The following is an 11958-nucleotide window of genomic DNA, read 5'->3' on the forward strand; positions in this document are numbered from 1 at the left end:
GGGAAGGAGAAGACATTAACTGTTCATCTTTTTAAATCAAAATGAAAAGGTCTCATAATTCAGATCAGGCTTTTGGGGCCAGTGGAATAGGTCTCTCAAACCTCTAAGGTGTGCTTGAGCAGAGCTGTGCTAAACAGTGCTCGAGTAGGACTGAAAAAGTAAAACATCTCTTCAAAAGCCTGATCTCCAACCTTTAAGTAATTTACTTATTGGAAGAATTTTCACCTTATCCTTAAAAAAGTTAAAGGAAGCCCAAGGGGTTTCTGAGCCAGCCCAGTAGCATGGCTGAGGGCAAATATATTATGGTTCTGAACTGTTACATCATCTTTGAGTTCAAGAACTCTTCATACAGCTCTGTACTGTTTTTCTATGTATTTTGATGTTTTGTGAAGTTACTTAGGATCCTGGTGGCAAGGTGCTGGGTTATTTGACCTGTGTATCTCCGAGAACCTAGACTCTGCTCAAAGTAGGTGCTTAAAATTTTTTTTGTTGATGAAACGAACACATGACTTCTCTAGGGCACACTGGACTGAGAGTATCGGTTATATGAATCCTTTGTGTCCTTAATGCTGTATTTAAGGGCTTTATGTAGAAAGCTCAGTCACAAATTGAGTAACTTTTCTGGGTTGGAGGCTTCACTCTTAAAAAATGGCTAGGTGTTCATAATGTTTGGGCTAACTGAAATTCATGCTACTTTGCTCTGGAAGAAAATTCCCATCCACCTCCGTGCTTAGTACGGTGCCGGTCACAAAGTAAGTGCTTAACAAATACCAAAATAATCATTGTTATTGTCATTATTAATAAGATGTAAGCTAGAATGCACACATTCCTCCCAGGGAGACTGTAAACTGCTTCCTGGCAGGGATTATGTTTAACAATGACATCGTACTCTCCCAAGCACTTAATACGGTGTTCTGCACAAAGTGAGCCATCAATTCCGTTCACCAATTGATATACACAAGGGGTCACAGGAGTGGGATCCAGATTCCCAAATTCACTATCTTTCAGAAGGGGTTGAGGGGGTCAGTAATCCTTCTGTTAGCATAGGACTTTGAGGAAAGCTTTCCGAAACCTCTTGTGACAAAGGGGATACAGGAAGGGATTAATAGAGGAATTGACCCACAGAAGCCAAAACGCAAAATTGTAGAAAGGGTCTCCCTTGTGCTTCTCACAGGCTGCACGGATGATGGTCAGCAGGGAATAGGGAGCCCAGCAGATGGCAAAAGTCACCAAAATTATGGCCAGGGACCGGGCCATCTTCCTGTCCCGGAGCAGTTTATATCGGGATCTGGTGTCACACTGGGAAGGGGCCAGAGAACGGGCTCCAAAAGGACGGGAATGGGTTTCCGGGGAACGACAAAGACCATCCTCTCGCCTGTCAGAGTCCAGCGTCCTCTGTCTCCACACTAGCAGGCTTGACCTCAAAAAACGAGCCAGCCTCACTGGCACCCTGAGGTTGGCTGGGGAGGAGGCAGGGAGAGGGCCGGCGTCTTCGGCCTGGCTCCTTTGGCTTCTCTTGCGGATGCTCCGGTAGATCTGCGTGTTGAAGTAAGCCACAGAGAGGGCTGGGACTGCAAAGTCCAAGACGGAAACACACATGAGGAAATGCCAGTTGGAGTAGAATTCGGCCACGCAGGTCCCATCCTCAACCGCGCTGACCCCTGTGACGTAGTCCCAGAACACAATGGCTGGGCCGTGCACGACAAACGCTAGGATCCACGTAGCAGCCATCTGGATCACAGCTCTGGCGGTCGCTCCTTGCTGGTTCCGGTACAACACCTGAAGAGGGAAATTCACAGTCATCAGACACTTGGGTTCCTGGAAACGGAGACAAACACTGGCTGAAAAGTATTATGTCATTCATTCAATCATATTCGTTGAGCGCTTACTAATAATAATAATAATAATTGCGGGAGTTGTTAAGCACTTACTTTGTGCCAGGCACTGTTCTAACTGCCGGGATGGATGTAAGCAAATCAGATTGGACAGTCATTGACCTCCATGGGGCTCCCCGTCTCAATCCCCATTTTACAGATGAGGTAACTGAGGCACAGAAACGTGAAGGGACTTACCCAAGGTCACATAGCAAACAAGTCCCTCGACCTTCTGGCTCCCAGGCCCGTGCTCTATCCACTACACCATGGTGCTCTTACTGTGTACACAGCACTCTACTAAGTGCTTGGGAGAGTACATTATAACAATAAACAGACACATTCTCTGACCACAATGAAAGACAGCCTAAAGTGGGAGATAGACATTAATGGAAATAAATGACAGATATGTCCATAAGTGCTGTGGGCCTGGGGAGAGGGATAAATAAAGGGAGCAAGTCAAGGTGACGCAGAAAGACATAGGAGAAGAGGAAACGGGGGCTTAACCAGGGAAGGCCTCTTGGAAGAGATCAGAATCTGGGAATCAATTAATCCATTGTATCAGTCAGTCAATTATATTTATTGAGCACTTACTGTGCGGAGCACTGCATGGCTCAGTGAAAAGAGGACGGGCTTGGGAGCCAGAGGTCATGGGTTCAAATTCCGACTCTGCCACGTGTCAGTTGTGTGACTGTGGGCAAGTCACTTAACTTCTCTGTGCCTCAGTTCCCTCATTTGTAAAATGGGGATTAAGACTGTGAGCCTCATCTGGGACAACCTGATTACCCTGTATCTACCCCAGTGCTTAGAACAGTGCTCTGCACATAGTAAGCGCTTAACAAATACCAACATTATTATTATTAAAACACTTGGGAGGAGACAATACAACATACACATACACATTCCCTGCCCACAACGAGCTTACAGCCTAGAGTCTACTGTGGGCAGAGAACTGACGTGGCGCAGTGGAAAGAGCACGGGCTTTGGAGTCAGGGCTCATGAGTTCGAATCCCAGCTCTGCCACTTGTCAGCTGTGTGACTGTGGGCAAGTCACTTAACTTCTCTGTGCCTCAGTGACCTCATCTGTAAAATGGGGATTAAGACCGTGAGTCCCACGTGGGACAACCTGATTGCCCTATGTCTACCCCAGCGCTTAGAACAGTGCTCTGCACATAGTAAGCGCTTAACAAATACCAATATTATTATTATTAACTGTACTAAGCATTTGGGAGGGTACAATATAACAATATAACAGGCACAGTCCCAGTCCACAGTGAGCTTACAGTCTAGAGTCGACTATACTTAGTCAGGGAAGGCCTCTTGGAGGAGCTGGGCTTTCAATAAGGCTTTGAAGTGGGGGAGAGTCACTGTCTGTCAGACACGAGGAGGGAGGACGCTCCAGGCCAGATACAGGACATGGGAGAGGTCGGTGGCGACTTAGACGACACTGAGGTAGAGTGAGAAGGTTGGTATTAGAGGAGCAAAGTGTGCGGGCTGGGTTGTAGTAGGAGAGTAGCAAGGTGAGGTAGGAGGGGGTGGGTGACCCCCAGGCCCATCTTGTAGTTGGGGAGAGCATTTATTGACCTCTGCATTTCCCGGCCTCTGAGCGGAAGTGACACTTCCACCACCGTCCGGCTTATCCGACTCGGTCACCCTTCAAATGCAGCCCGATCTTCTTCTACCCCCTCCCTCCCTCCTCGCCCCCACAGCATGGCCCTCTTTTGGCTTCCCCACAGTGTCAGTTATTCATTCATCCATTCAATAGTATTTACTGAGTGCTTACTATGTGGAGAGCACCAGACTAAGTGCTTGGAATGTACAATCAGGCAACAGATAGAGACCAACCCTGCCCAGTGACAGGCTCACAGTCTGAACGGGGAACACAGCAGAGCAAAAGAGAAGTAAACAAAAACAAGGCAACATCATCAAGATAAATAGAATCAAGGAGATATACACCTTATTAACAAAATAAATAGGGTAATAAATAATAGATACAAATGAGCACAGTGCTGAGGGGAGGGGAAGGGGGAAGAGCAGAGGAGTGAGGGGGAGGGGAGGGTTAATGACTGTGGTATCTGTGGAGCACTTTCTACGTGCCAGCACTGTACTAACCACTGCGGGAGATACAACGTAAGCAGTTTGGGCACAGTCGCTTGTCCCACTTGGGGATTCAGTAATGCCTCTTCTCTCTCCAATTTAAGACTTGGATCCTCATGAGGGACCTGATGTTCTTGTATCTACCCTAACACTTAATACAGTGCTTGGCACAAAGTAAGCGCCTTTTTATGGTATTTATTAAGTGCTTACTATGTGCCAGCGATTTTCTAAGCACTGGTGTAGATTTAAGATCATCAGGTTGGACACAGTCCCTGTCCCACATGGGGCTCACAGTCTTCATCCCCATTTTGCAATGAGGGAACTGAGAGACAGAGGAAGTGAAATGACTTGCCCAAGGTCACACAAGCGACAAGCGGCAGAGCCTGGATCATCAACATCATCATTATTATTGTTGTTGTTGCCAGCATGGTTCAGTGGCAAGAGGATGGGCTTTGGAGTTAGCGGTCATGGGTCCGAATCCCAGCTCCGCCACTTGTCAGCTGTGTGTCTGTGGGCAAGTCACTTCACTTCTCTGTGCCTCAGTTAGCTCATCTGTAAAATGGGGAGGAAGACTGTGAGCCCCACGTGGGACAACCTGATTCCCCTGTGTCTACCCCAGCGCTTAGAACAGTGCTCTGCACATAGTAAGCGCTTAACAAATACCAACATTATTATTATTAGAGAACAGGTATAGAATCTCCATTTTACAGATGAGAAACTTGAAGCCCAGAGAAGTTAAGTCACTTGCCTCAGGTCACCCAGCAGGTAAGTGGAGATTAAAACCGAGGCCTCCTGACTCCCACCCCCTGGCTCTTCCCACTAGGCCACACTGCTTACACACACACACAGTCGCACCTCTGTGCTATGTATGGCCTTGCTATCTGCCGTTCACTAACCGTCTCTTGAAGCAGTCTCAGAAGCTGACTTTTATTACTGCTCCTTTTGACTGAAAGTTCCTCCCTCTAGAATGTAAGCTCCTTGTCCTTACATTCGTACCTACCAACTCTGTTACACTGTACTCTCCCAAGCCCTTAGGAGAGTGCTCTGCCCACATTAAATTCTTAATGAATACCACTGGGTGAACATATGAGCTTTCAGGTCCCGAACCTGCCTCCCACTTGCAGTGCGGTGCGCCCCATGGCGTTCAACACTGCTCTTTTCCTCAGGTTGAGGCAGCTGCTCTCTCTGCTACATTAGTCAGTCAATCACTCAGTCAAGGGCATTTATTGAGTGTTTACTTTGTGCAGAGCACTGTACTAAAATGCCTCCTTTACTCTCCATCCAAATTGCTGCAACATTAATCCAATTACCGATCCTATCCCACCTTGATTACTGCAACAGCTTCCTCGCTGACCTTCCTGCCTCCTGTCTCTCCCCACTGCAGTCCATACTTCACTCTGCTGCCTGGATCATTTTTCTACAAAAATGTTCAGTCCATGTTGTGTGAACCGACTCTATTGTCCTCTCTCAAGCGCTTAGTACAGTGCTTTGCACATAGTAAGGGTTCAATAATACCTCAGTCCAACTGAGGAAGGAGAAGTTAAGTGACTTTCCCAAGGCCACACAGCAGACAAGTGGCAGTCACCCTGACTTACTCCTTTTATTCATCCCCCAACCCAGCCCCAGAGCACTTCTGAGCGTATCTGTCATTTATTTATTTAGGTTAATGCCTGTCTCCCCTGGCTGACTGTAAGCTCACTGTGGGCAGGAAATGTGTCTTTCCATTGTTATATTGTCCTCTCCCAGGTGCTTAGTACAGTCCTCTGCACACAGTAAGCGCTCAATAAATACAACTGACTGAATGAATGAATGACCCTGCCTTCCATTCTCATTACAGTGCACACCCTGGCATTCAACACTGTTCCTTTCCTCAAGCTGAGGCAGCTCCTGTCCCACTTTAATAATAATGAGGGTATTTGTTAAGCGCTTACTATGTGCCAAGCACTATTCTAAGCCCTGGGATAGATACAAGGTCATCAGGTTGTCCCATGTGGAGCTCACAGTCTTCATCCCCATTTGACAGATGAGGTAACCGAGGCACGGAGAAGTGAAGCGACTTGCCCAAAGTCACACAGCTGACAGTCACACAGTGGGCTTTACTGAGCGCTTACTTTGTGCAAAGCATTGTACTAAGTGCTTTAAAGAGGACAATGGAGTCAGTTCCCACCATCCTCGCCCTCAAGGACCTTACACTTGTAGTAGCCAAACCGACCCACTCCAACCCTCCCGTATTTAGCCCTGATGTCAATCACACTTGGCATTTGTTGATCCTAAATCTGTTGATCCCACCGGGTTTCCATAGGTTGGAGTTAGGGAGCAGGAAAAGCCGATTTATTCCCAGGTTCTACTTACAGCATTAGAGACACACTGGTAGCGGTCGTAGCTGATAAGGACGACGTTGAACACTGATGCAGAACAACTGAGATAGTCGATAACCAGCCAGAATTTACAGAGACCTCTTCCAAACACCCATCTGTTTGTCAAGGCGTACGGGATGTACAAAGGGATGCTGATGGCCCCTGGGGAGAGAAAATACCGGATGATAATTTCAGAGAACCGATCAGTGGTATTTATTGAGCGCTTACTGTGTGCAGAGCACTGTACTAAGCGCTTGGGAAGGGTACAGTATAACAGAGTTAGTAGACACCTTCCCTACCCTCAAGGAGCTTATAATAATAATAATTAATAATTATGATATTTGTTACTCGCTTACTATGTGCAGAGCACTGTTCTAAGTGCTGGGGTAATCAGATTGTCCCACGTGGGGCTCACATTTTTTAATCCCCATTTTTACAGATGAGGTAACTGTGGCACAGAGAAGTTAAGTAACTTGCCCAAAGTCACACAGCAGACAAGTGGTGGAGCTGGGATTAGAACCCACGACTTCTGATTCCCAAGTCTGTACTCTTTCCACTGAGCCACGCTGCTTCTCTAGTTTATAGTCTAGAGGACTAATTCCAAATGGGACTACAGTTTATATTCTAATGGATTTTCAGAATAACAAAGACATGAATCCAATGAAAATCACAAGCTCGCAATTCAGTCAGCCAAATGCTCAATCTTCACGTGACATGGTGCTTAGTAATAGTACAATTTATTTATGACCTAATATCTTCACTGTCCTGTACTATCAAAGACAATCAACTGTAACACTTTGGTACATGGATCAAATATAGCATCATTTCATTGCAAAAAAAAGAAATACTGAACTTAGGACTCTCTTTCCCTCTGATTTTGGACTCTCCAAGATTTTTAAAATGAAAAATTGAGGAAATCTTTTTTTATTTAATTTTTCATTTCAAAGTCTGGGTCCCCCATAGATAGCTCAAGAAGCCATGAAGAATTTCCAAACTTCATTTTACAACATCCCAAAATAAGATTCACCTATGTTTTAAACATTAAACAATAATAATAATGATGATGGTATTTGTTAAGCATTTACTATGTGTCATGCACTGTTCTAAGCGCTGGGATGGATACAAGTTAATCTACATGTTGGCCCATGGGGGGCTCACAGTCTTAATCCCCATTTTAGGGTTGAGAGAACTGAGCATAGAGAAGTGAATTGACTTGCCCAAGATCACACAGCAGATAAGTGGTGGAGCCAGGATTAGAACCCACGACCTCTAACTCCCGCGACCGGGCTCTTTCCACTGAACCACGCTACTTAGTACGGTGTTTGACACACAATGAGTGCTTAACAAATACCACTATATCAAGTTCCTTTTTTCCCCAAACAGATTCCTATATTCAGAGAAATAGTAAGTTCCCTTTTAACACTATTCCCCAAGCAGTAACATTCTCCAAAAATATCAAGTGGCATTCTTAGAAGAAGGGTCCCACAGTTGCCTTGCTTTTAATGATTCCCATTAGAAGACGCTTACTCGAAATAACCTTCTAACCAGGGAAAATGGGCTGGGTTCTTGGGTTTGGTTCTGCAGGATGCCTCTAAATTTCGTTTCCTCTCACGACAGGGAAGTAATCAACATACTGCCATGCCAAGACACATCACGACATATAATGTAGCATAATAGAGAATAGAGGAGTGAGGAAGTTTTGTATTTTTGGTTTTGTTTTGGGGTGGGGTTTTTTTGCATCCTTCTCTCCAGTTCCTGCCAGGATGGGAGTCTAATCTTCACATCCCCACTCAAACATGAGTCAATATTATACCCTTTTTAAAATACAATAAAGCAGGGATTATCAGTAAGATACCCCTCAAATGCTGGGATGTCACTTACCCACAATGAAGTCAGAAATTGCCAGATTAAGAAACAAATAATTACTCCGATGTCTCAGGTTTTTGTCCACCGCAAAAGCAATAGCTACCAGAGCATTGCCCAGCACCGTAACAAGAGCTAGCAAAATGATAACCGCTAAGAGCACTGAAGTTCCCACTGAAAAATTAAACCCCCGTTCAGCACCAGGTGAGCTTAGATTTTGGTGACACGTTGATTTTTCTTCAGGAAAACCGCCGCTGCTGTCGTTGATCATATTTGGTTGTTATCACAGATCAGCCAATGAAAAAAAATGCTGGGTAGTATATCAATCCCCACTTTCCACTCGGTGAATTTTCCAAGAGATAGTTAGAAATGAGCCAAGATCCCTTTACACTAAACCCGCATGCTGTCAAGAACCTCACATTCGCTTTCTTACTCTCACGGGTCTTCTTTATTCTTAAAGACATGAATCCTTGGTAAGCTTCCCCTTAACTGAACCTGGGTTACCAATACACAGCAGGTGGAATTTCCGTTTGCATGCTTCCACATCCTCAAATGCTATATTAAACTGGCTAGGGTTTTTGGTTTGTTTGCTTGCTTCCCCCCTCACCCACCCGTCAGCTCCCAAACGTTATCCTTTTTGTTAATTTCCAATTAAGATCTGGCCAGAGCAGGACCTGCTGATTCCATTCTACTAATGAAGATGATAATGAAGATAATAAAGCTTTCGATTTGTCAGGAAAGTCAGTTTGCTTCTCTGTACCCTCACTTCACCAAGAGGCCTTCCCTAATAACCAAGCCTTCCTTTCCTCTTCTCCCACTCTCTTCTGCGTCACCCTGACTTGCTCCCTCTAATCAACCCCCTCTTCCCAGCCCAACAGCACTTATATACAGATCTGTCATTTGTTTATCCATATTGTCTGTCTCCCCCTCTAGACTGTAAGCTCACTGTGGGCAGGGAAAGTGTCTATTGTTACAGTGCACTCTCCCAAGCGCTTATTACAGTACCGTGTACACAGTAAGCGCTCAACAAATACGACCGAGTGAATGAATTCACCAAAGTAATTTTCTTGATTTCCGTTCTGCCTGTTTTTAAAACACCTCCATCCGCTCTCTCCTATCCCTCCCACATCAACCCAACTCGCACACTCTTCTACCACCACTGTCTCTCGATCTCGCCTCTCTCACCTTTGACCTCTTGTTCATATCCTTTGTCCTGCCTGGAAACTCTCTCATTTCCTCTCCAACAGACCACCACTCTCCCCATCTTCCAAGCCCTACTAAAAAGACATCTCCTCCAGGAAGCCTTCCCTGGCTAACCTCTCATGTCCCCACCCTACTCCCTCTCCCTTTTATGTCTCCTCTACGCTTGAGCCCATATCACCTAGGCACTTGGGTATTCACCGAACAGGTCCATCACACTTACATCCATATCCTTAGAGGAGCGAAGGGTGCGGGCTGGGTTGTAGAAAGAGAGTAGGGAGGGGAGAGAGGAGGGGGTAAGGAGATTAATGACTTTCAAGCCAATGGTGAGGAGTTTCTGTTTGACATGGAGATGGATGGACACCTGGGACAGGGACGGTGTCCAACCTGATTTGCTTGTATCCACCCCAGCGCTTAAGACAGTGCCTGGTACATAGTAAGCACTTAACAAATGCCATAATCATCATTATTATCATTATTGTTATTAGAATCCAGGTCCTTCACACTCCCAGGCCTGTGCTCCTTCCTCTAGGCCACATTGCTTCTCTTGCCCTGTTCTATCTTGCTCAGAGTGCATCCATTTTCCTCCATCTCAGACAGATGGATGGGTGGGTGGCTACTTTGATCTCTCAGAGGCCAGTGTGCCTCTCCTTGGCCTCTGGATGATTGCTCCCGAAATTCAAGGCGTTGTGGAACCACTGGTGGCCGTGACTCTTTGCTGGGACTCAGAGTAGTCTCTGAGGGCAGAAACGGGTGAGGAATCAATCAGTTGATCAAACATATTTATTGAGCGCTTACTACGTGCACAGCAATCATTCAATCATATTTATTGAGCACTTACCATGTACAGAGCACTGTACTAAGCACTTGGGAAGTACAATTCAGCAACAGAGAGAGACAATCCCTACCCACATGGGCTCATAGTCTAGAGCACTGTACTAAGTGCTTGGGAGAGATAATACAACAGAATTAGCAGACACATTCCCTGCCCAGAACGAGCTTCTGTCTAGAGGGGGAGACTGATATTATTATGAATAAATAACTTACATATGTTATGTATAAAATATATCATTTAAAGATACGGAGGGTGGGGAAGAGGAGAGGGTTCGGTGGAGAGGAAACTGAGGCTTCGGAGTGAGTCCTTCGAAGTTTTCTAAGCTTTCCTTAAAATCACTGCATCGTTCAAATCAGTGAAAGATATTTATCTGGTCCTCAGAAGGGTTACTGTGAAGCAACGTCCGGAAAACTAGAGGCCATAGGTCGAGCAAATAAAGAAATCCCGGAAAAAATGTGAATTACCTGGTATTTTGATTGACAACCATTACTTCTAAAATGCTTTAGGCGCTAAACACGACACCTTAAATGCAATATAGACAGTAATCACGCAAAAACAAAAATGTGCACTGTGAAACTCCCGCTGAGCAGCTAGTTTCACGGAGTGGTTTGTTCTGAGCTCTCAGGAGGAGAGCTTTACTGACAAGGGAGAAGCAGCAAATTGAGCCGGTGAAGGAGGGAATTGAAAATGTTGACAGCCCCCAATTTATTGCTCCAAGTAGATGCCAGGGCAACCCAAGTATACCGCTAACTGCTTCTAAGGGCCGATGGCCAATCCCAGGATCCTAGTGCCAGTTGGGTATTATACACTCTTCTATGCATTACTAATCTCGGCCTCCCTTTCTAGAATGTAAGTTCCACCTATCGTACTCTCCCAAGTGCTTAGAACAGTGCTCTGCATAGAGTGGGTGCTTCATAAATGCCACTGGCTGATGGCTTCAGAAAGCCACCACTCATTGGTTTTCAGCCAGCCATTCCCAAATGGGCACTTCCGATGAAAGCAATGACACTCTCAAGAACCAAAAATTCAAACAGTGAGAGTTCAAGAACCATCAGCAGCAGGAAGCAGATTGACAACCTCCTATCACGTGCCCAAGTCAGATTTAGATGACTTGAATAGATGCCCTGATAAAAGTAAGTGGACTCTTTTAATTCCTCCTTGAACATTCTGTTCTTCCTGCACCAAGAGGCCCTTTGACAAGCATTTCGCCAGGGAACGTATCAATCACCTCTGTTGTACTGTACTCTCCCAAGCGCTCAGTACAGTACTCTGCACACGTTAAGCACTCAACAAATAATAATAATAATAATGTTGGCATTTGTTAAGTGCTTACTACACGCAGAGCACTGTTCTAAGCACTGGGGTAGATACAGGGTAATCAAGTTGTCCCACATGAGGCTCACAGTTAATCCCCATTTTACAGATGAGGTAACTGAGGCACAGAGAAATGAAGTGACTTGCTCACAGTCACACAGCTGACAAGTGGCAGAGCCGGGATTCGAACCCCTGACCTCTGACTCCCAAGCCCGGACTCTTTCCACTGAGCCACGCTGCTTCTCTATACCACTGATGATGACGATGACAGTGATCATTACTTTACATTCTGTGGTAGACGAATGTTACCTCTTTAGAACCGCCTGCTATAGTCATTGGATTCAAGTTCATTCACCGCACTCTGTCTGAAATGCTTCTATTCCCAAATTCTTCTCTTAAAGTAGCACAAAATCACAGAATA

At 45.5% G+C, this 11958-nt stretch overlaps 1 protein-coding gene across 1 annotated transcript; it reads right to left on the bottom strand.

The window, feature by feature from the left end:
• Positions 1–779: 779 nt before the first annotated feature.
• LOC100091703 (histamine H3 receptor-like) lies at positions 780–11936 on the bottom strand. The gene is made up of 3 exons (XM_039912652.1): positions 11847–11936; positions 6321–6487; positions 780–1779 (listed from the first exon to the last, which is right to left on the bottom strand). The coding sequence occupies exon 3, from the start codon at positions 1729–1731 to the stop codon at positions 1039–1041; it is 693 nt and encodes a 230-aa protein (XP_039768586.1). The 5' UTR covers positions 1732–1779; positions 6321–6487; positions 11847–11936; the 3' UTR covers positions 780–1038.
• Between the last annotated feature and the right edge of the window lie 22 nt (positions 11937–11958).

This window comes from Ornithorhynchus anatinus, chromosome 7, assembly GCF_004115215.2.
Source record: "Ornithorhynchus anatinus isolate Pmale09 chromosome 7, mOrnAna1.pri.v4, whole genome shotgun sequence".
NCBI lineage: Eukaryota > Metazoa > Chordata > Mammalia > Monotremata > Ornithorhynchidae > Ornithorhynchus > Ornithorhynchus anatinus.

Coding starts and splice junctions, on each gene's coding strand:
- LOC100091703 (XM_039912652.1), bottom strand. CDS start 1,731: ATGGCTGCTACGTGGATCCTAGCGTTTGTCGTGCACGGCCCAGCCATT.